This window comes from Carettochelys insculpta, chromosome 4, assembly GCF_033958435.1.
Source record: "Carettochelys insculpta isolate YL-2023 chromosome 4, ASM3395843v1, whole genome shotgun sequence".
NCBI classification, from domain to species: domain Eukaryota; kingdom Metazoa; phylum Chordata; order Testudines; family Carettochelyidae; genus Carettochelys; species Carettochelys insculpta.
Window position 1 is genome coordinate 111092653 of NC_134140.1, and position 23587 is coordinate 111116239.

The 23587-nt window shown below is 47.0% G+C and overlaps 1 protein-coding gene across 3 annotated transcripts in view; it reads left to right on the plus strand.

Moving 5' to 3' along the window:
* The first annotated feature begins 1424 nt into the window (after positions 1-1424).
* PPA2 (inorganic pyrophosphatase 2) overlaps positions 1425-23587 on the plus strand; it is a 64077-nt gene continuing 41914 nt past the window's right edge. For 2 of the 3 annotated variants that reach the window (XM_074993486.1, XM_074993488.1), the window contains exons 1-4: positions 1425-1879; positions 9606-9670; positions 11644-11688; positions 23337-23390. In XM_074993486.1, the coding sequence (XP_074849587.1) occupies positions 1696-1879; positions 9606-9670; positions 11644-11688; positions 23337-23390 (348 nt within the window). In that variant the 5' untranslated portion in view covers positions 1425-1695. The remainder of the gene's footprint in view (positions 1880-9605; positions 9671-11643; positions 11689-23336; positions 23391-23587) is intronic. The other variant, XM_074993487.1, reaches the window with a different exon arrangement.

Here is a 23587-nt window from a genome sequence, read left to right on the forward strand (position 1 = left end):
CGTTCCGTATTTTTTTTCTTGTCATCCCTTCCCCAAGTCCTTGAAACAGATGATGTTGGCCAGGTATTTTGTCTACACATTGCATCACATATGAAAATGTCCAACCCTTCAAGAGGTGGGAGGAAGACATTAAATCACCTCCCTAGAGGTCAGTTATTAACCAAGTCTGTACACAAATCAGCTAGTTGTTGAGTCATTGATCTCCTAGAACAGCAGTGTTTGCAGTTCTCACGAGTGTAACGTAACTAAAACCAAGCCCTCCTGGAGCACCTTAAAGACTAACAATTTTATTTATTAGGTAATGAACTTTCCTGGGTAAAATCCACTTCTTGGCTTGACATCCAAAGTGTGATGCTCATTTTCAAGCCCATCTCATGATATTGCAGAGGACCCTGCTCATAAGTTGTGTGTGTGTGTTCCTTCTACTCTCCCTCCAGTGGGTGCACATGCTTTCATTCTACTCTCCCTCCAGCATGTGTGCGTTTGTTCTACTCTCCCTCCAGTGGTGTGTGTGTGTGTTCGTTCTACTCTCCCTCCAGCGTGTGTTCCTTCCACTCCCCCTCCAGCAGGGGTGTGTGTGTGTGTGTCCCCTCTACTCTCCCTCCAGCAGGTGTGTGTGTGTGTTGTCCCTTCTACTCTCTCTCCAGCAGGGGTGTGTATGTGTGTGTGTCCCTTCTACTCTCCCTCCAGCAGGGGGGTGTGTGTGTGTGTTGTCCCTTCTACTCTCCCTCCAGCAGCAGTGTGTGTCCATGTGTGTGTCCCTTCTACTCTCCCTTCAGCAGGGGTGTGTGCGTGTGTGTGTTGTCCCTTCTACTCTCCCTTCAGCAGGGGTGTGTGTCCATGTGCGTGTCCCTTCTACTCTCCCTCCAGCAGGGGTGTGTGTGTGTGTTGTCCCTTCTACTCTCCCTCCAGCAGGGGTGCGTGTGTGTGTCCCCCTTCTACTCTCCCTCCAGCAAGGGTGTGTGTGTGTGTGTGTGTGTCCGTGTCCCTTCTACTCTTCCTCCAGCAGGGGTGTGTGTGTGTGTGTGTCCGTGTCCCTTCTACTCTTCCTCCAGCAGGGGTGTGTGTGTGTGTGTGTCCGTGTCCCTTCTACTCTTCCTCCAGCAGGGGTGTGTGTGTGTCCCCCCCTTCTACTCTCCCTCCAGCAGGGGTGTGTGTGTGTGTCCCCCTTCTACTCCTTCCAGCAGGGGGTGTGTGTGTGTGTGTCCCCCTTCTACTCCTTCCAGCAGGGGGTGTGTGTGTCCCCCTTCTACTCTCCCTCCAGCAGGGGTGTGTGTGTGTGTGTCCCTTCTACTCCTTCCAGCAGGGGGTGTGTGTGTGTGTGTGTCCCTTCTACTCTCCCTCCAGCAGGGGTGTTTTGTGTGTGTGTGTGTGTGTGTGTCCCTTCTACTCTCCCTCCAGCAGGGGAGTGTGTGTGCGTGTGTCCCTTCTACTCTCCCTCCAGCGGAGCGACGCGCTCCTGTGACTGCCACCACGCTGCTACCTTCTTGCTCCAAAGCAGTGCAACGCACCGGCCTCCCTCCGCTAGGCCTCATTACAGCCCGTAACACGGGCCGGCAGCAAACGCAAACCCCAGCCCGCCCCGGTTCCCCCTCCCACTCAGCGGCGGCGGCGGCGGCGGCCAGCGAGCATGCTCCGACTGCGCGGCCTGGCGAGGCGGGCGCAGGAAGCGGACGGAGCCGCGCCGGCAGAAGCATGCGTGCGGGCCTGGGGCCGGCCTTGCGGGGGCTGCCGCTGCTGCTGCGCCCGGCTCGGAGCTGCTGCCGCCCCGGAGCGCTGGGGCAGCCTCAGGCGCGCTGCCGCGAGCTCAGCACCATGGCACGCTACGGCACGGAGCCGCGGGGGCGGCCCCACTCGCCCGAGTACCGCCTCTACTTTAGTAAGTAGCAGCCCCCACGCGCGGCCAGGCCAGGCAGGCGCCGCAGCCGTGCTGGGGAGGGCCGCGCTGCAAGCCCCGGTAAGCCGCCCCTGCCCGGGGTGCAGGGAGGAAGACAGTCCCCTCCCCCCCATCGCCCCCGGAAATGCTGGAGAGCTCAGCTAGGCAAGCTGGCCAAGGGTGGTAACAGACACACACACACAACCACACACACACACACACACACACACACACACACGTGTGTTCCTGTGGCCGTCCCAGAGGCCGCTGGAGCACGGGGTTGGCACCAGGGGCTTTTGTTGCGAGTAACTAGCAATCAGGCTGTGGGTAGGTGCCCTCCCCTTCCTAGGCCTGGAGAGTTGGCCTGTGCAGGGGGACCTGTCTAGCCCTGCAAGGCACTTGGATGGCCCAGAGAACCAGCTGAAAGCTTGTCTCCCCAGAGGGCGAACTTTATAAAAGACATCAAGAAGTGCTGTGGCACCTTATAGACTAACATATTTTGGAGCTTTCGTGGGCGAAGATCCACTTCGTGCATCTCATGCATCTTTCACTCATGCATCTGATGAAGTGGGTCTTTGCCCACGGAAGCTCATGCTCCAAAATAATCTGTTAGTCTATAAGGTGCCACAGGACTTCTTGTTGTTTTTGAAGGTCCAGACTAACTCAGCTACCCCTCTGATCTTTTTAGAAAATGTACATTAAAATCACCCCAGTATCAGGAAGGCAAGCCAGCAGTCATGTGGCACCTTGAAGACTAACAAAATAATTGATGAGGTGGTGAGCTTTCATGGGGCAGACCCACTACTTCAGAAAACTCATCACATAATACATTATTTTGTTAGTGTTTAAGGTGCCACATGACTGCTGGATTGTTTGTTTGGAGTACAAACTAACACAGCTACCTGTCTGTTACTATCCAGTATAAAGAAGTCTCCCCTGTACCGGTGGGGAATACTTGTGCAGGGGGTGAAAGTTCCTTAAAATTCTTACAGGTACCATCCTATTGTAACCCAGGTCCCTGCCTGTTCTTTAGATAGCTCCCTGCTGGCTTTTGCTACAGCTCAGCCAGCACTTATGGGTGAGCTGTGTACCAGGGCACGCCTACTTTCTTTCACCTTTGGACTTGTGGTAGTAAGGCCCTTTCACTTGTTCACTGTGGGGCAAAACATGTTAGCCTGAATGAAGGAGAGTGGACAATTACAAATCAAAAAGAACATAGGGAACTTTTTAAGAGGCTCCAGACAGGAGTTTAATTAGTTTAGCAGGAGCAACAGTGTGTAGCCTCAGTGTTGTGAGTCCACACTTCTGATGTAATAATAGTGAGTGCTCCAGTTTGTGTTTGTTTTAAAGGGAAATGTGCATCTGAAATGAGGATGTCTATTTTACTGAAGTCCACTGAACAGTCTGTGTGTGTCAAAGTGTGAATGGCATTCTGAAGTCCTGTGTCAAGTTGCAGGAGAAAATATCTTTTATTGCCTCACCTGCATAGCCTTTTTTATTCCCTGGGGCAACATAATTACTCCAGCATTGCACACAAAAGCTAGCGTGTTTAGTTTCAATTTCACACTTTTTAAAAATAGTTTTGAAGATGTTTTTTGAAAAATCACTTTATGATTTTGCTCTTAATGCTCAGTGTGCTTCTGTTACTTTCAGTGGAGTCACTTCTGATTTACATTGCTGTGAGAGAAGTGGACAGATTTAAATTGTCAATTGTACCTTGTCAGAAGTCTGTCATACTGATGCCATTCGAGGTTGGGTGCCTGTAAGCTTAATCTAGTGACTGTCACTTCTGCTGGAAGAGTGGCCTTTGTCTAAATTTTGTCCTTTATGTGGTAGTGTGCAACATTTTCATAGCAATTGTTTCTGTACTGCAGGGGTTGCTGTAGAACAGCATTTCTTAAACTTTTTGAGACCAGGGAACACCAAACAAAATTTTTAATACAGAACATCTATGAAAATTTTCTTCAAAAACGAGACAAGCAGCAACATATATAGCAAAACCAAAATGAAGTAATTTAATCAGGCATCATAGTAGTGAAGCAGTAACATTGTATCTGGCTTTAATAACAGAAAATACGTATTTTTTCAAATGTTCATGGAACATCGGGGTTCTGTGGAACATAGTTTAAGAAACACTACTGTAGACCAGGCCAAATAGTGCCCATGCCCACAGGCTCTTTTAATATGAATAATGCCACCTCATCAGAAGAGAGCAATGGGTTCTGGAATTTGTGGTCTCTTAGGCCTTGTCTGTATTACTGTGGGTGGTCATCAACCTAAGTTACACACCTTAGTCGTGTGAGTAGGTTTGCATACAGTGGTGTCCTCGTGGTAAGTCTGACACTCTCCTCTCTACACAACTCTTTCGAAACAAAAAAGCAGTCATATAGCACTTTAAAGACTAACAAAATACTTTATTAAGTGATGAGCTTTTGTGGGACAGACCCACTTCTTCACATCTGAAGAAATGGGTCTGTCCCACGAAAGCTCATCACCTAGTAAAGTATTCTGTTAGTCTTTAAAGTGCTATATAAATCCTTTTTTGTTTTGATAGAATACAGACTAACACGACTATCTCTCTGTCACTCTTTAACTCTTCTCGTTTTGATGGAGTACTAGAGGTGAGTGGAGAGTGCATGGGAGTTGATATATTGCATATTAACCAGCCTTCCCTGGATTGATCGCTGCCCGTCAATCCAGCCCATAGTGAAGAAGTGACCTAGGACTCGTAGCTCTCTCGACATAATTTTTGATAAATTTGATTCGGTTATTGAGCTTTTGGCAGACGCAAAATGTGTTTGAGAAACGCTTCTGCCTACTTAGAAGTCTACAGTTGTAAGAGAGTGGAGGGGGAAAAGCCGTACGAAAGCTAAAGACAATTTTGCTGCTGACTTCAGGGAGGCCAGAATTGCATTTTAGAGTCTGTTGTTATGCCTTTTAAAACAAAATGTGCAGCTAAGGTTTAACTGATGCATATTGCTGGCTAATTGCTGCGACGTTTTAACCTGCTACCTGGAAATTGTTAATAATTTCCTTGTTAACAAGAATTTCTTAAGCTGCTGAAAAGAAAACCTGAAGTGTTACTAAGATCTTAGGTAACCTAAGCACTGGGTTACTCTGTGTTTAGGTCTATACTCCATCACAGTTTTGAAAGGTGCCCTTTTGAACTCTACCTTTCAAAAGATCGCCCTTTAAAAGTGCGCATCCACACATGCAACGTGGATCGAGGTCACCATCCACTTTTTTGAAAGATGGGTCCAGCTTTTCAAAAGGGAGTGTCTATGCAGCTACAGTCACTCTTTCGAAATAACAGGCTAAGAAACACAGCAGACGGGGTCGTGTGGCTGCCAAGCCCTTCCGGGGGCTGTAGCCAACCTCTCCTTTAAAGTGCCCCTCCCAGCACCCTCACCCTGCGCATGCTGAGGGTTGTCAGGCTGTCCACAGCACAGCAGACCCTGTGCAGGGACCTGGCTTCTAGCAGAGACCACCGTGGCTCCCCGGTGATTCCCTGAGGGAGAGTTTCTCCGGGCCATCGTCAGCCTGCTGGCTGCACTGCTTGTGGCTGTCCTCCAGCAGCATTGGAGGGCCAACCGCATAGGCCCCATCCTGGAGGCCATCTGGCAGGGGCTACATCCGCACCCTCTTACTCCGGCAATCCAGCAACAGTGGGGCTATCCTGTCAGCACCGAGCGGTGGGCCCGCCTCGTGCTGGGGGACTGGAAAGACGATAGCTGGATACAAAATTTCCGGATGACAAAGCAGACTTTTCAGGAGCTCTGTTACTGGCTCACCCAAACCCTCCAGTACCAGGACACCAGGATGTGGCCTGCATTGCCTCTACAGAAGGGGGTAGCTATTGCCATATGGAAGCTGGCCACCCCAGACAGCCACTGGTCAGTTTGGGGTGGGCAAGGCCACCATCGAGGCCATCCTCATGGATGTAAGACAGGCTCAGGCCACACATCCACACTGGGGAGGGGAAAGGGGGCTACTGGACAAGTGGGGCCCTGCAAGGGTCTGGGGACCACCTGGCCATGCACTCATGGGCATGTCCACCTTCCACCCCATGCAGGTTATCAGGGTGATAAACACTCACCTTCTTGGCTGGGTCATCTCTGTCAGGGACCTGGATGTCGCCCTCGCAGAATTCACGAAACTGGACTTCCCCAAGTGCTTCAGCACGCTGGACTGGACACACATTGCCATCTGGGCATCGGACCACAGTGCAGGCACTTTTATCAACCAAAAGGGGTACCACTCTGTAGTGCTCCAGGCCCTTGTGGAAACTAAAGGCTGGTTCATGGATGTGTGCGTGGGCTGGTTGGCCAGAGCACGTGATGCCAGGGTGTTTAGGAGCTTGTGGCTTATGCGCAGAATGCAGGAGGGGACCTACACCCCCCCACAGGAGCTCCTGGTTGGGCACATGACTGTGCTCCCCCTCACTGTGGCTGACACCGCCTCTCCTCTGCACCCGTGGCTCATGTGGCCCTATGCTGGACACGCAGAGCTATCCCAGGACCTTCTTAACACATGGCTGAACCAGGCAAGGAACACTGTGTAGTGGGCATTTGGGTGCCGGAAGTGGCACTTTCGCTGCTTCGGTGAGGTTGGAGGTCAGCTTACTCAACGTGCCCACCGTGGTGGCAGCTTGCTGCTCTCTCCACAATATTGTGGAGAGTACGTGAGCTCTTTGTGCAGGGATGGGACGCTGAGACTGGCATTGGCTACGAGCATATGCCTGCTAACCCATTTTGCCAGGTGCAATGGGACGGGTGCAGGTCAGGGAGGCCCTGATTGAGGCCTTCACCTGGGGGCTGCAGCGACTGTCCCCCAGCCACTCCCTCCCGCCACCCCTCCTCCACCCTTCACCATCTCCCCTCACAAACCCCTACCCCTCACTGCTCCTGCATCATATACCAGAGACATGGGAGTGGTGCTGAATCATGAACTCTTCAGTACACAATAATAAAAGCAGTATAAACAGTGCCATGGAATCAGTCAACTATTTACAAGGGGGAATGGGGTAGAACTATTTACAACAGGGGTCCTGGGATGGGGGTGTGGGCAGCCTAACTTGGAGGAGGGTCCTGGGGTGCGGGTGGAGGGCCTCACTTGTCCACTGGCATGGGGGGGCTGGGGGCCATGGGAACCCCTACTGCCCTGCATCTGGGGTCCCTGTTAGGGCTGGGATGGGGCTGAGACCATGAGAGGTAGGGGCGTGGAAGGTGTACAGTGGGTTTGGGGTTGTTGGGGGAGGGGGGCGACGGAGGGAAAAGGGAGGGGTGTTGGAAAAGGAGGTGCCAGATCGCCCTGGGTGCTACTTGCCATCAGCCACTGGCCAAGTGCCACCCGGTTGGTGAGCGGACGGGTGGACAGTATCAGGGCAGCAAGGTTGGGAACTGTGGGAGGTTCTGCAGGAGGAACTAAGGGGGGAAATTACGGTGGGGGCTGTACACAATCTGCCACGGGACAGGGAGGCTGGGTGCGGCCAGTGGTCACAGCCCGGGTAACAGTGTCTAGGCTGTCTGCCACCTGCGCCCACACTCCCTGCTCCATTGCCATCCAGTCTCACAGCATGTCCCACAGGGCAGCTGTGTCGGTGGCAGCCTCCTTCTTCCCCTGTTGGCAATGGTGGCTGGCTCGGCGACAGCCCCATGTAGGCATGGGCGAGGTGTGGTCCCGGCCTGCTGGCACACCACTCCTGTGCTCTGGCCTGGGGTGAGGCTTGGCCGGTCCCAGGATGGTGGACCTGGGGAGACAGAAGGGGACAAGGGGACGCCCGTAAGTCCTGCATCCTGCTGGGACCCCTGCTTCCATGGCGTCCACCCTGCCTCCCCCCAGTGTCTGATGGTCCAGGTGCAGAGGGGCCCCTGCATGGTTTAGCTAATGCTGGGTCACCCCTCCCATTCCCTTCCTGGGTGTGCGGAATGTGGGACTGCGCAGGGGGCCGGGTGTTGAGTTCCATGAATGTGAGTGACCTCTTGCCGGCTGTGGCAGGGACAGGCTCCCACTCCCCAGACCCTGAGGCATCCAGAACACCTGGTACGTACCTGCTGGTTACTCCATGAACTTGGGGGAAGCCTGGCTGGGCGACCTGGAGGTGATGATGAGGGGCCCATCACTGGATCCCTCATCGTTGCCAGTCTCAGTCTCCTGGTCCCTCAGGTGTGGGTTCGTGGCTCACGAGGGTCCTGTCTCCTCATCAGTGCTTGGCTCTGGCTTCTGCTCTGTGTCTGGCTGCGGGTTGGCTGTGTCTGTGATGTGCTCTGGGGGCGCCACCAGCGTTGGGCCAAGGAGGTGGTCCAGCTCCTCAGAGTGGGGGCACAGGATGGCCGGTGCCTCCTATCAGCTGAGTGCATTCCAGGTGCTGCAGTACGCTTGCCAGTGTTCTGTGACTTTAGGCTGCACTTGGTCTGGAGTCAAGTATCGGAGGGGTAGCCGTGTTAGTCTGGATCTGTAACAGCAATGAAGGGTCCTGTGGCACCTTATAGGCTAACAGAAAAGTTTGAGCATGAGCTTTCGTGAGCACAGACTCACTTCATCAGATGCTGGTCCATCTATGATGAAGTGAGTCTGTGCTCACGAAAGCTCATGCTCAAAACTTTTCTGTTAGTCTATAAGGTGCCACAGGACCCTTCGTTGCTGTTACTTGGTCTGGAGTGTGGCTGCAGTGCCCCTGGGTTGTGAGGCTGTTGGAGAGCTGCACGAATGCGGCAGCAGTCTGGCACCAGACCCCAGTTTGCAGGAGGACCCCCAAAGTCCGAGAAGGTCCTTTCGTTTAGCCTCCTTCCAGGAAGGACTCCTTTTTTGGAGCCCTGGCTTGACTCCTGGGTGCCCGGGCTAGACTTACTGTGGAACCCGGGGGAGCATGGGGCTCCTGGCTGCTGGCCATAACTGGTATGCAGGGGCTTGGGGACCCGTTAGTGGCTGTGGAGGGCAAGCTGCTGGGAGCTCATACTCTCTCTGCTGCCAGCACACTCTCATCTTCATGCCACTGGGTTTCTGGGTCCCTATATCTGTAAATGCTGTTGTCAGAAACCATATAGCCCTGCTTGGACTGGCCAGGGCGTCTCTGCTTTTCTGCTGGGTGGTGCCATGATGGACCTGCTCTTTCAAAAGAGAGGACCATGAAACGTCTACATGCATACTCTTTCAAAATTTGACTTCGAAAAAGGGCGCTCCTCCTAATACGGGACTGGAAGAATGACTTCGAAAGGTGGGCTGTGTTCCCTCGAAATCAGTTTCAAAGTAAGACATTACATGTGTAGATGCTACACAGTGTTGTTTGGAAGGCAGGGCCACTTTCAAAATATTTTCAAAATTCATTGCTCATGTAGACGTGGGCTACGTTTCTTATCATGTTTCCTCTCCATTAGTTTGTATGAAAAAATTCAAAGTTATCAACATCTTTGCTTTGTTCATTTTGCCAGTTGGGCTCAAAGGAAGTTGAGGAGAGGAAAGAAGGGTATAAGAATAGCTGTCAAAGCTGGAAAGTGTGATTTTTGGTTTGTCCCTTAAATTGACCATTTTATTGTAAAATTTGGAGCTTGACTCCAGAAAGGTCCTTGTTACAACATAAATCCCTGGCAAAACAATGTTTCAATATAAAATATTCATAGGTCCTCATCAGTCTGTGATGATGAAAGCAGTAGGAATGTATTCATCAGTAGTGTGGACATCTTTCAGTATGTTTGGTTTGGATTTGTAATGTGTTTTTTTCATCTCACAGAGAATGGAGAGGGTAAATATATTTCCCCATTTCATGACATTCCTCTGTTTGCTGGATCTAAAGAGGTATGTGTTTGAATCTAATACAGTTATTTCTTGAAATGATGGACGGTGTATTCTCTAATGGTCAAACACTGATTAATTTTTTTTTAAAAAAATAGAAATCTTGTTTTATTTTTAGGATTACTACAATACATTCACATTTTATTAGGACCAGAAGGGAACTTTATGATCTAGTCTGACCATAGAATTCCATCCAGTAATTCCTGCATTGAGATCAACAATTTGTTCTGGAACTAGTGTGTCTTTTAGAAAGGTAACAGTTTTGATGTAAAGACGCCACATGCATGATAAATCTGTCTTATTTTTGGTGAGGAGTTCCAGTTGTTAATTACCTTTGCTGTTGAAATTCTGTGGCTGTGTGTGCTAGTCTAGAGTACAGTTTCTACTGTTACTATTCTTAAATACCTTTTCGTTTCATCAAACCCATGTAAATTGCTCTTTTCCTACCTCTGTAAATAAAAGTATGTCTTTTCTAGAAGAGGTTTATTTAATATATGTTCATGTGAATGATATATATTTTTTTATCCCTGTAAGTCGTGTTATAATTTGAAGGCATCAGCAATGCCCAAGAGAGGGATGGGTAATCATACCTTTTGAGAATTACAAGGAATGAGGTGCAGCCAAGCGCTTTCATGTATTGTTAGCCACGTTCCCTGGTGTTTCATTATTGCTACAGTGAAATGCCTGTTTTATACGTCATCTGTTGAGAACTGCCGACCTGTAGTTTAGTCTGAGAAGAGGTTTGCTTATTATGGCATCGTAGCTTCACAAACAGCTTGGGAAGTTTTCAGCCTTTTTTAAAACTTTTTAAAAAATGTTTGTTGCCTCCACGGTTTGGTTGTTTTGCAGGATGGAACACTGAGGAAAATCTCTGTAGGTCTGTTAGGTGCCCATGGTGGATTTTCCTAAACAGATACATGCTTGCCTCAGTATTGTTCTGTTTAATCATTTATAACCAGGACTTAAAAAGTGTACCTGAGGCCTTTGTGCGGGAGGTCTAAACCTGATAGTGAGAAGTTGATGGTCTGGGGCCCATAATTTTACTAGAACCTCTAACTGTCCTTAGCTCCTGAGAGGGAGGCAGGAGCCGAACGTTCTACTAGAATGCTGTCTCTGCATTCTCTTTTCAGTCTGTTTTAAAACTAGCCCCTGGCAAGCAGATGTCTGATAAACTGGAAGCTTCTCCCATTCCGGCTGTTGGACGGGGAAGAAATTTCTTCTGTCCCTCTAGAGCCTCCAGGCAGCTGGGAGAGACCTGAGTCTCCACTGCTGTGCTCCCTCTCCCAGCCTCCTAGATACTGCAAAGGGCCTGGGGAAGGAAAAGGTCTCTGCTACTTTCCTCTCTTCCCGTCTCTGCCTTTGGGTTCTTCTCACTTGTGAATAACTCCAGTGCCAGCTGCTGTTTATAAAGCAGTTCACTGCCTTTGCAGGCAGCAGGGTGAAACTGACCTAGTTCATAACAGTTTTGTGGCAGTCTACAGGGATCTGTAAAGCTGCACTGAAACTGACCAGGCTTCATGTCGCTCAGCTGGTGCTTGGCAAAGCTGTGGAAGACTAGATTTGTCCCTTTCTGATTCTGGAAGATGTAAATGCATCAGCTCACATTTGCAAGGTTGTAGTCTTACAACCATTACTACTGCTACTTAACCCTTGTACTCCACATGGACCTATGACCTAATGACCTGTTCTCCTTACAACCTTTAGGAAATTTAAATGATTTTAAAATGAAAGTTGCAGTTATAGAGAAAAATGATGGCTTAGGCACCCCATGCTATATTTTTAAGGACTAACTTCCTGGTCATGAGTAGTTTTCTTCAAGGCCTTTTAAAAATTTGAAGTGTAGTATGTGTAGAATCTACAGGGTAGTAATTATTTATACAGAACACAGTAGTATTCTTTTCTCTAACATGAATGTATTTTGGATTCAGCTCCTGTAAGTGAGCTTTCTAAATGTAAATTTTTCTTTTACTGTATAGGATAAGGAGGTTCCCGCCAAGAGATCAAAAACTAATGGAAAGGAGGTACAGTTGGAAATTATTTTTCATTAAATGTAGTTTTACTATGTCCTAGTCGTAATGGACACATTAGTATGGGGCTTTCAGTCATGGAGGACAAAATGGGAGCTGTTCAGTACCATGTATCTTTTACCGAATACTACTAGTAAACCTTCAAACACAAATGCCATGCAATGATGGAATGCAAACAAATTTTAATAGTCTCCTGTTCAAATTGGCAAAAAACATCATTTTTTTTTAATTCATCAAAATGTTCTAAAAAGACAAACTGTTTTCAATAGAAGCTTTCTTCTGACAGGTGTGCAGTTGATAGTATATTTTTCCTATTACATTTAGAAGCCTAATCAAGTAAACTTTAGTAAAATACTCACTATGTGCTCTGAGTGTGGAGTAATATAAAAACAGTTATAAATCTTTTCTGTTAAAACCGTGGTTTTCAAGCTTTTTTCACTGCAGACCCTAAACAATTTTGAATGGAGGTGAAGACCTCTTTCAAAATCTCAGACCTGGTCTGTGGAGCATAGGTTGGAAAACACTGTGTTAAAATGATATTAAATGTTGTGGACCAAAACCTAGACTTTCCAGCTGTGTCTTGGACTGAAGGCTGTGCTTTTCTTGGGATGTACACAAGAGAGGAAAGTGCCTTTTGCATGTGCTGAGTGTTGCTGCTGGTTATATAGAGAGAACCAATACCCGAGTTTGGTTTGTGTAAATGTTTGTGAAAGAAACTTCTTTTAAATTGTACATTCTTTAGAAAAGGTTGCCTTAGAAATTAAAATTATTCCATGCCCCCACTAAGTAGTGAGTAGACTGTGAAAGAAACCAGTCACATTTGAAGGATCAGATTTTAAAACATGGATTCTTAAAGATGGGATTTGGAATACCTATTTAGGCACAGAAATCAGTTAGGAGTAACCATCAAATATTAGGCTATATCTCTCTGAGCAATCGTATTTCAAATGCTTATATATTTGAGCCACTCTGACGAGAGAGATCTTGGAGTCATTGTGTTCTTAGCACTTGTGATATTGAAAAGTGAGCTACAAAATATTGGTCTGTCTTTTGATATACTTTAATTCAGTTCTTCATTGCAGTATATAGCAGTTTGAAAGCTCCTTTTCTTTGGTTAGTTCCAATAAAAGGGTTTCCCAGGTCTTTACTGGTATGGGGCATTGTGACACTTCACTCCTGTATTTTTATGGAAATATGTTTTTGAATATGAATAACTTGAGAGCCTTTGTGTACTCTATTTGCGTGCATGTATTGTTGTACGTAAGTTAAAAATATGACATCTAAACCTGCTTATTAATCTAGAAGTTCTAATGAAAGACCTTAGTAATATTAAAGGACTTGCCTGTCCCGTATTCAAGACAATGATCTGTACAGTAAACCCTCGAGATACGTGCATCCAAGTCGCGCGAGTCTCGGGTTAACACGACTGCCATCCCAACAGGAGTGGTAGCCACGAGTAAGACTGCCGTCCCTGACAGAAGCAGAGAAACTGCTCCTATCAGGCGCAGCAGCCTGACTCTTGCTGCTCCTGACAGAAGCAGTTTCCTGGTCCTGGAGTGGCCAGTAGCTGGGAACCAGCCAGCAGCCTGGCGCCCAGCTCCCCTCCACTTGCAGAGTAGGAAAACTGAGCAGGGCAGCAGCCATGGTTAGTCTTCTGGCTCCAAGGAGTGGAGGGGAGCTGGGAGCCAGGCTGCCTCTGGTTCTTGGCTTCCCTTCACTGGCTGGAGACAGAAAACTGACCAAGGCTGCTGCTCATGGCTGGTCAGTTTCCTGGGTCCCCTAAATGGCATGAAGCTGGGAACCAAGTGGCAGCCTGGTTCCTGGGTCTCTGCCACTTGCAGGACCCAGGAAACTGACCAGCACATGTGCTGGTCAGTTTCCTGGGTCCCCAAGCTGAGGGGAGATGGGAACCAGGCCATCCTCTGGTTCCTGGTTCCCTGCCACTCTGGCAGCCAGGAAACTGACCATCCCTGGTGGGCAATCCCAGGGGAGCTGGGAACTGGGCTGCAGCCTGGGTCTCATCTCCCCTTGACTTGCATGGAATTTCAAATTATGTGGGGGTTATAGGAATGCAACCCCTGCATAAATCAATGGTTTACTGTAAATAGTTTTGTTTGTCCTCTAAGCCGCGTGACCATGCCAACTGGTGTTGGAATCCTTGAATTTGGTATTTTTCCATTGGGATGTGGAGGATGAAACAAAGAGAATTTTGCAATCTGTGAAGGTCTTCAGCTGGCTTTTGAACCCGCCTTGCCCACCCTATGAAGATACACTTGAAGAAACCTGAAAACAAAAAATTATGAATGCGCAAGAAGCTTTAGACCCAGGCCAGAGAAAAGATCAATTCCAGCTTTGCAGGATTTTATCTGGAATATGGACTAGGGTGAGAAATATATTTGTAACAGTGTCCCTTAGTGTATAGGCTTAGCTGGTGTGTTTTGTTTGTTTTATCTTGCTTTGATTTGCCTTTTTCACATGCAGTCACTTAAATTCTACTTTTTATACACAATAAAAACACTTCTGTTTATTATCAAAGCCAGTGTATATAATTGTTACCCGGGAGGGGAATGACACTGGGCATATCTCCCTTTTATTTATAAAAGAGGCAAACATCTTTATGGGCTTGCTCTGTGTAAAGCTATTCCAGTACAAACTTTATTATCCAGCATCCCTGGCTTCTCCACACCCTTCCTGCCCCACCTGGGGAGTGGGACACTGGCCCTGCTACAGCTGGCCCCTGCTGTGTGTGCTGGTTAACCAAATGTTCCAGTTACCCAAATGTTGAATAACTGGGCTTTGGCTATATACAGAGGAAGATGGATTTGTTTGGGAGTTTGGACCCTTTTGAGGGCTGTGCTCTTGGGTTCTGGCAAGTCCCTATAACTGAGTCTTCCCAGAGCTGACCTGATTCAGTGTTTGTGTTACTCTGTTGGGATCTGGTACACAAACTCTGTACCTTTGCTGGGGGAAGATCACAGCTTCTGGCCCAGCAGGACAAGGTGGTGGGGTGCCTGAGAGGGCAGGTAGACTGGTGCCCCAGGAGGCAGTAGTGTGATTCTGTGATTTAACCTATCCAAGGCATCTTTAAGTAATGAGGCCATATCTTGGACCACCTCCATTTCCAAACTCTGATTTACCCTCAAATTTCAACTACTGTGCTTGCTTCCATGGAAAAAAGAATAGAAGCTATTTATATGTTTGAACTACTTAATGAGCTGGGTCTGGCTGCTTTCCACATGTTAGGGGAGTTCATAATTACCTTTAGTCTCAGATCATTATTATCTTGTAACGTGAATGTGTTCTTTGTTTTAAGCATGACAAGCACTGAAAATTCACTCTTGCCCAGATGAGTGGATGTGAAAAGCATCAAAAGTTTCAAATCTCCATCTGTGAATGCTGGATGTTCTTCCTTTAATTGCAAACAGAATTCTGTGAGACGTTAGCTCTGTGGGTTTCAGAGTTATAGCTGCACTGCATTTAACCCCAGGCTGCCCTGTGCCAGGTGAATCAGGCTCTCAGGGCTTTAGGTAAGAGGATATTTAATTGGGATGTAGTCATTTCAGCTTTGGCTGGAGCCTGGGCACTAGGACCCTGTGAGGAGTTAGCTGGCCTGGGCCTGCTGAGAATGTCTGATTGCAGTATAGACATGTTCTTAGTGTTACATTTCAGGTAAGTTCCAAGAGGCCATAGTTCTTCTTCTTCTTCTTTTTTTTTTTTTTTTTTAAGGTAAATCTGAAATGGTTGCTGCTGCAGTGAAAAGGCTTCAAATCCACACATCATTGTATGTGTCTTTGGTGTTTTATTCACAGATTATGTTTTCAGATCAGTGATGTGTTCTTCAATACATAATTTTACTTGAAATGGGAAGATGTTTATTGGTTTCAGTGAGGGAATTATCCAGGCATGTCAAAATTACCCTCATTTATTTGCAGAGTCCCACACGTTGTCCGTGTTAGATAGCATCCCAGATTGTCCTTGCAAACTCAAGCTAGGTTCCCTCTGTTAAGTGAAAACTTCGGGTAAACAGGCCAGCCGGCTTTGCCATAAAAGAGATTATTAAAACACACAGGCAAAGCAAGTGAGTGGTTTGACAGACTGGCACTTCGGGAGAGAGTTCAAAAAAAGGTGTGCCAGGGCTTTCTCGTGGTAAAGCCAAGATACACCAATATAAGGGCGGAGTTTGGTAGCATTGATCACTCAGCACAGCAAAAAGATTAGGGTTCACGGGACAAGCTCTGAAGAAATTAACTGACTTCCCAGCAGCATCCTTAATGTTTTTTCAAATGTGCTGGCGATTTCCTTGTCTTTAGGGCCTCCTGATCTGTACAAGGATCCCATGGGGGCAACAAAGCAGATATGCATAATGCGGCCTCTATGCCTTGCAGTCATTATTTGTTTGTGCATCATCTGTGGAGACTGCAGCTTAGTCTACACTGCCAAGTTTTGTCAAAAAAAACCAAAAGTTGACAAAATAAGAATCACCATGATATGCTGACATATCATGTCCACACCATAGACCCCATTATCAATGCTAGCTCTTTGTCAACCATGAAAGGAGTGGGGGAAAAAAAAGTGTCTTTTGTTAAGGGGTGGAAGTTTTTGGTCACCACAACCGGACATTTTTCCTGACAAGTCTCAGCTCAGTGCAGATGCTCTCATTGTTTTGTTGCCAAAAGAGAGTATTTGGTGACAAAACCTTGTAGTTATAGACAAAGCCTGCATGTCAGTGCTCTTACTGTAGGACACTTCTCAATACAATATTTGAAAAAACTACACCTTGCAGTTGTGCAGGTTAGTAAAGTCTGAGAACAAAGGAAGTCATGTTGCACTCAGCCTTTGGACTAATATCTGACCTAGGGGAGAGAATTTGCAAAGGGAGACACATCAGTGAATTAATAAGGCTTAATTGCAAAGGTGAAGTTGTTCCAGGCTTGAGGAAGATACCTGCTACATTTTCATTTGCTACAATGGCAGAAATTCCTCTTGATCCTGATCTTTTGACAGTTTGTCTTTAACGTATCCGGTTACTTGCTTGTCTTCAGTAGCGACTAGTGTGGGGATTCTGGTGGGGCAGGAGGGTTGCACTGGCCACATGCTCCTGATCCACCCTGCCCTGCTGATGCCCTACACCTCTCCCAACCTGTGCTTCACACATAGCCCCTCCCACCCCTGCTCCACTCATGCCCCACCTTCTCCCTCTGCCCACCTAACCCATTCCCTTGCTCTGCCCTCATCTGCCTTTTTCAGTAAGTGTGGGGGCAGGTCCCATGGACAGAGTGACGCGTCCTGAGAGCAGCACTATCCAGAGCCCTGCTGCTCCAGGGCAGAGGCAGGACTGCCGCTGCATACACTAGAAGCGGCTTGGTGCTGGTGGTGAGTGCAGGTCCTCCCAACAGTGCATATGCATGTGATCCCCTTGGACACATCCAGTGTGGCACTTCCGCTTATCTTGTCACTTTGTCTGCACTGCACAGCTTTTAGCAACATGGCTCTATGGGTACAGTTGTGTCACTAAAAGTCTGGCAGTGTGAATGCTGTTTGTTGGCACTGTTGCTTACAAAATACTTACACCCCTTATGAGCAGCAGAGTTCCTGCTGATAATGAACCATTCATATTGCCACTAGTCACAGCAAAACTTTTGCCTTGTTTTTTGAGGGCGGTGGGACTTTTTTAAGCACCTGTGAGTGATAAAAATTTGTAATTCATTGTACAGCTGGAAGTAAAAACTCTGCCCTGGTGCTGTTACACTCCCCTTTGATTTTCTGTGCAGAGACTCACAAGCTGGCATGCCTGCCTTTCAGCTTCAGAGTGGACATTGCACTTTTTGGGCCATGTAGCTTTGTTAACTTACACTGGAAAAACTCAAGAGAGTCTTGTCTTTCAGCCCAAAATATTTGGTCTGTAGATAAAGCTGGAGATTGTTGGTTTGACTTTTCATTGGCCAACACCTCATAGCAAGTGGAGTTCAGCTCACATTGTGAACAGGTCTCTAGTAGGCAGTCTTGTGGCGCCTTAAAGCACCCATGAAAGCTCATTACCTAATAAATAATTTTGTTTGTCTTTAAGGTGCAATGGGACTGCTTGTTTTTTGTGAAGCTACAGCCTAACATGACTACCCCGTTGTAAGTGCATCTCCTTACATATGTTTCATGGTAGTCTTTCTTTTCATCCCTTTTTTCTGTATCTGAAAGCACTGGGCTGCGGCTGGCCCTGTTCACTCTCCCTCAGAACTTCAGTTCAGGCTACCAGCTATGAACGTATGGTCTACAATGAGACTTGGTAAATTCACGGATGAGCAGCAGCTGCATTAAATAGTCACAGAAGAGAAGCAGTTGAAAGGGTAGCTGCTGTCTCCTATCTTTGCCCTGACATACAACAAAGCTTAAGTGAGGAGAATCAGCAGCTCCAGGATGCTTTTGTTTTTAAACTATATTTTCCAAAAGCACTTTGCAGTTCAAGGGTCTAAAGTGACTGCAGACTTTTTCCAGAAAAACTGCCCTGCTTTCCCCCTCATTTATCTCCTCCTTCTCCTCCCATCTGTTTTGTTCTCTTCCTTATTCTTGGCTGCCCAGTGTTCTGCTTCTGCTTCTACTCAAAATTGGTGGATCCCTTGAAAATTTCTTCAGCAGTCCTATAACTCTCAATTTCTCAAAATCCCAGGCAAAAATCAAATTTCACCCCTCCCCCATTCAAAATAGTTGTAATCCCTGCCCCACAGCCACTGGTCACAGGTTCAGAACCTCAGCAGGGCTGGGGAAGGAAGTGAACAGCTCACGAGGCATAGAAGATATTTACAGATAGGAGGGGGTTGTTTGTGAGAAGGGACGCTTCAACCCAAAGGGCAGCTGGTAGGGAGGTGATCAAGGAAAGGAGCCAGAAACAGGTTTCTTCATGTGCAGCCGTGTTTCCTCTTCCTGAAACTGCTCCTCTTGCTATAGGTTGGTCTTGTATGTCACACACAAAATATTGTAATTTAAGGGATACTTCTAAATATTTTGTATTTCCTTTCAATTGGCATATTGCATCTTAGAAACCAGACAATGTAATGCTTTTGCTTTTCTCCACCAATGATTCTCCCTCTCAGCTCCCAGTATATTTAATGCAGCATAAGGTAAAATGCTGTCTTGTTTGCACTCTGTATTAATGTGAATGAACAGTGCAGTCTCAGTTCTGTACATAAGTGGAGAATCCTTGTGTCCCTGAGAACCAAGAGGATCTAGCTTACGTGTCTGTCATACAAATACCTCTTTTGTCCTAAGCCCCCAAGGAAGGGTTTCCAACAAAGCCTCCACCTAGCAAAGTAGGTGCAACTGTTAGTAGATGGGGTGTATGGGTGCACATCTCCAGTACCACCTCCATCCAAGTCTATCATACTGCCTGCTCTTCAGGTAGCCTTCACACACAGCAAAGAAAGTCAGCACCATGTGGAGTCCTTGGAGATACACCTCTTATAGGGCTGGATGGGACCTCAGAAGGTCATTGAGTCCAGTCCCTTGCCCTCACCTTCCTTTTTTTTCTTTCAAATCTATTTGTCCCAGATTCCTAAATGGCCCCCTCAAGGATTGAACTCACAACGTTGGGTTTAGGAGGCTAATGTTCAAACCACTGAGCATTGTTCCAAGTGGTGAGTCTACAGGCAGGCAGGTAGGTCACCATGTACAGGATGCAGTCATCTGTTGGCAGTGCATTGTGGCGGAACAATAAGGAATGGTGGAAACAAGAGATTTTCATGGGCAGAACGGCAGGACTGAGTCTGTGTGATGGAGAGAATAAGAGGGGTTTCTGGGAAGATCCTAGGGTGAAATCTAGGTAGAGCAGGGAGAGGAGAATAGAGAAGAGGGGAAAATGATGGAAAGGAAGACACCACGTAGAGTATATGAGGGAGGAATGAGCAATCTTTTCTCTCTTCTTTTTCATCTCCAGCTGACAAATGGTCCTGTGCATGTCTCCTGGATCCCCACTAAACCATTTCCTTGGGAACTCTGCACCCAAGGACATACAAGGACTTTGGTTCATCCCTGGGAAAAATTGATTGTCCCATAAACAGTTCCTATTTGTAAACACAGGGGACTGCATGAAACTCTTCAACTCTTGTAAACATCTGTAGCAGCTGGAACTTGTGCAGCTCATGCTGTAAGAGGCCTTCTTTTTTTTTAATTTTTTTATTTTTAGGCCATATGAATTAATCTGTAGTAAGTGCTCTTGACCATTTTTGTTCAACCAGTATCAAAAATCCTGAGGGTCAGATTCTTGTCTATGATACCTCAGTAAACCTATAAGATGAGTAGCTGTGTTAGTCTGTATCCACAAAAACAGCAAGAAGTCCTGTGGCACCTTATAGACTAACAGAGTTTTTGGAGCATAAGCTGCAGTTAGTTGTGCTACTCCAGTTTACGACAGATAAGGTTTTGGCCTGCGAGTCTTCTTTGACTCACTACAGGCCTCTGGTAGTTTTTGATCAATTGAAGTGTTTTGAAAATTTCCATATTCTGTAGATGCCACAGTAACAGATGCAATCAGGAAAATTTTCAGTTACAACATGTTTATACCGCTAAATTTCCCGTAGTGTCCTTCACAATAAAAATAAGATTCGGGTGTCAATGAAAGTTTAGTCTGTATTACTTCAGCAAGACTTTAGAAGTCCTCTTCCTGTTGCAGTTATGAAAAATTAACGTGATTATTTGTTTGGTCTAGCTGGCATTTCTTTTAGAGCTCCACACCAGAATTGGCCTTAGCATTTTTGGAGTGGGCCCATTGAACAATGTTTTAATAATGAAAAGGGCTGGTGTGGACAACATTTTGTTGGTGGGAGCCCCACTCCTGACACCCAGGCTGCTGCCACTCATTGGGGGCAGCTTTATTTTGGCGCCGGGAGAACTTTCTTCTAGTGATAAGGAGCATTTACACAGTGTGTCTTACAATGGCACAGCCATGCTGTTGTAGGATGTGCCATGTAGTTTCTCTAAATGAGTGCTTTGTCTGTTGTTGAGTAGAGGAGTGGCATGTTGATGCATCTATAATATAAGCAGAAAAGTCATTGATTATAACTCACCATAAATGAATATTTTTATTTTTGCCATTGCTCCATGGTTTATTTCAGTTATACAGAACGAACAAAATTACAGAGGAAAATGATTAGAAGACAAAAAACACCACATCACGTGTGAGTGAAAAATGTTCACAAAGGGGTCATGTTTTACCTGATTTATCCATCCTGATCCTCAGAGGAAACCTGCACAACACGTTCAAGAGATGAGGCCGGGCGCTTAAATGCCTACCTTTGCTAGACAATAAAAATCCAGGTCTGAACAGACTCTGGATTGGTGGTACATTATAACTCTCTCACCCACTAGCAATCCTCCCTCCCCGTCCCCTCTCTCCAGGGATGTTAACAGGCCTTTTCACTTTGACTGGTCCCTTGGAGTCCGTGTTTACCTACTTATACTAAACGGTCAATTCAAACCTTGTTATTAGCAGTGAGATCTGGAGATTGTGCAGGTCTGCATGTAAAATCCTGCTGTCGTACTGCTGTAGCATTTCAGTGGAGACCGTACTACGTGGAGAGCATCTTCCTGTTGGCATAGGGGGCTATGTCTTCACTTGCCAGCTTAGTGCAAAAAGTCAGGTTTTTGCATAAAGAACTGCTAGCCTCTTCCCTTGAAACCCTCGTTGCATTGAAACCGATGTGTTTCAGTACAAAAATGGAACCACCCCGCAAAGAGTCTTTTAGCTCTTTCGTGCCGATATGCCAGTGAAAACTCTTGATTGCTTTTACCTGTCTAATTGCCCTCTGGAGCTGTGCTGGAGTGCAGAGTGGGTGTGGCCACTTCTTGAAACTTGGAAGTCCTGCCAGCAGGTATGTGCCCCTCACCTTGAGCTCTGTTCTGACAGTTGCTGCCGTCACTGCTCTGGGTCGGAAAACTTAAAAATTGTCGTGGGATGTGCCTGCTGCCTTCCACAGTGCAAACGGAGGCAGGCAGACAGTAGGCAGGGTGTGCGGTGCACAATCATGGGGGCACTGAGGAGGGGGTTTTCTCCACCTCCTGACTGACAAGCACGTGCATGCGCGCGCGCGCACACACACACACACACACAGAGTAACAGGGACAAGGTGTGGAGGTCAACAGGGTGGTCACACGCATTACTGGAGTCCACCCCCATCCTCCCGCCCCCGTCAGCACCGCTTCCTGTTTTGTGATCGTGCTGCCCTGGGGGAAGGGAAGGGCAGGACTGCTGCTGCACTCCCTGGGGGTGGAGCACCATGCCTGGGGAAAGAGGTGTGCAGGGAAGGAGGAGGAAAAGGGGGCAGGGTGGGCGGGGCAAGGCAGAGGTCGGGGGTATAGGTAGGCAGGTGGTGGGGATGCTCCAGTGCTTTGCTTTGTGTACAGAAGCAGTGCATAGTGGGGTGGCTGTCCCCATGTGTTCCTCTCTTCAGTGATCCAAGTACTGTATGTGGAAACAGGCTGTGATGCCTGCGAAAAACAATGTGAACACAAACCCGCACATTTTTTTAGCACTTTACTAACACTGGCAAAACTACCAGTGGAGAAACTGTGCAGGTGAAGATGCAGCCTTAGGTAATCCGCCTTTGCAAGGGCCAGTAACTGTTGACAAGAGAAGCCCTTCTGTTGTTACAGTGGTGTCTAGCCAAGGGGTTGGGTTGGCATAACTGTGTCAGTCGGTGTTGTGGGGGAAGAGGAATTGGTGACACCACGGTAACTCTTTGCAGAGCCACTGTGAGGGCAAATGCTGACCCCACAGGACCCCATTCACTCCAGGACGCAGCCGCAATGCTGCTTCCCAGCTTAAACAAGCTGATGGGAAGCCCACCCCCACTCTCTGCTGTGGCAAGGGAGAGAGGAGGAGGGTGGGAGCTGGGACATAGTTTAAATGCGGCATCCTGGCTCCAGTGGGCTGGCGGGGAAGAGGTTACTCATGTACTCATCATACCTCGGAGGGCGTTGAGCAGATCTTGAAAATACCTCAGTGCTCACTGTCTCAGAGGGTGTATTCTGTGGTGGATTTGAAACACAAATGCATTTGGTCCTTGTTTAGTTTGTTGCATGCACTGCTGTGCTGCAAACCTCTCTAGTAAGTCTGTAACCCTAGTAAAGGTAAGTAAATGTGACGTTTAGCAGCAATGAATTCAGTTGGAAAAAGCAGCTGTGCCGTGGAATTGTTTGTCTCATTGAAGTGTGCCATGTTACTGAAAAGGTTGGGAACCACTGTGCTAGACTGTCTGGTTAAAATACGTGGGGTTCTGAGTTTGTTCTGAGTTTATATTGATTCCAAAACTCCTGTTTATTTTTTAAATATGCATTTTGTGGAGAAGCTGTCTAGTCCTTTTTGAATCCTGCTAAGCTGTAGGCTTCAGTGGCATCTGGTGGCCGTGGATTCCACAGGCAAATTGAACATTGAAGAAATGTAGCAGAGACCAGACGCAAAAGCACCTTGGAAATTTGTAAATCTTCCTTAGCAGTTACCTTATCTTCTTGTTGTAAACAGGTGCATCTGGAAAATTAAGCACCTGAGTTGTCAGTGTTGCTGGCAGGTATTGATGTCAGATACAGAAGAAATAACTTATCCCAAAATTGTTTATTACCAACTTTATTTTAAATGCTTCATTTTTTTTCCTTTTTAGGTAGCGTTTAACATGGTTGTAGAAGTGCCTCGCTGGTCAAATGCTAAAATGGAGGTAATTAAACCACCACTTTGGTTTATTCAATATATACAGATATTTGCAGAATTTATGGTAATGGTTTATTCCGCTGTATCCCTATGTGAAATTCTTACAACTAAAACGTTCCTTTACAGTTATTCATGCTGATTTTTTTTTCTGAAGTTAAAAAAAAACAAAAACCTGAGCACCCACTTTTGCTTCCCTTATTTACA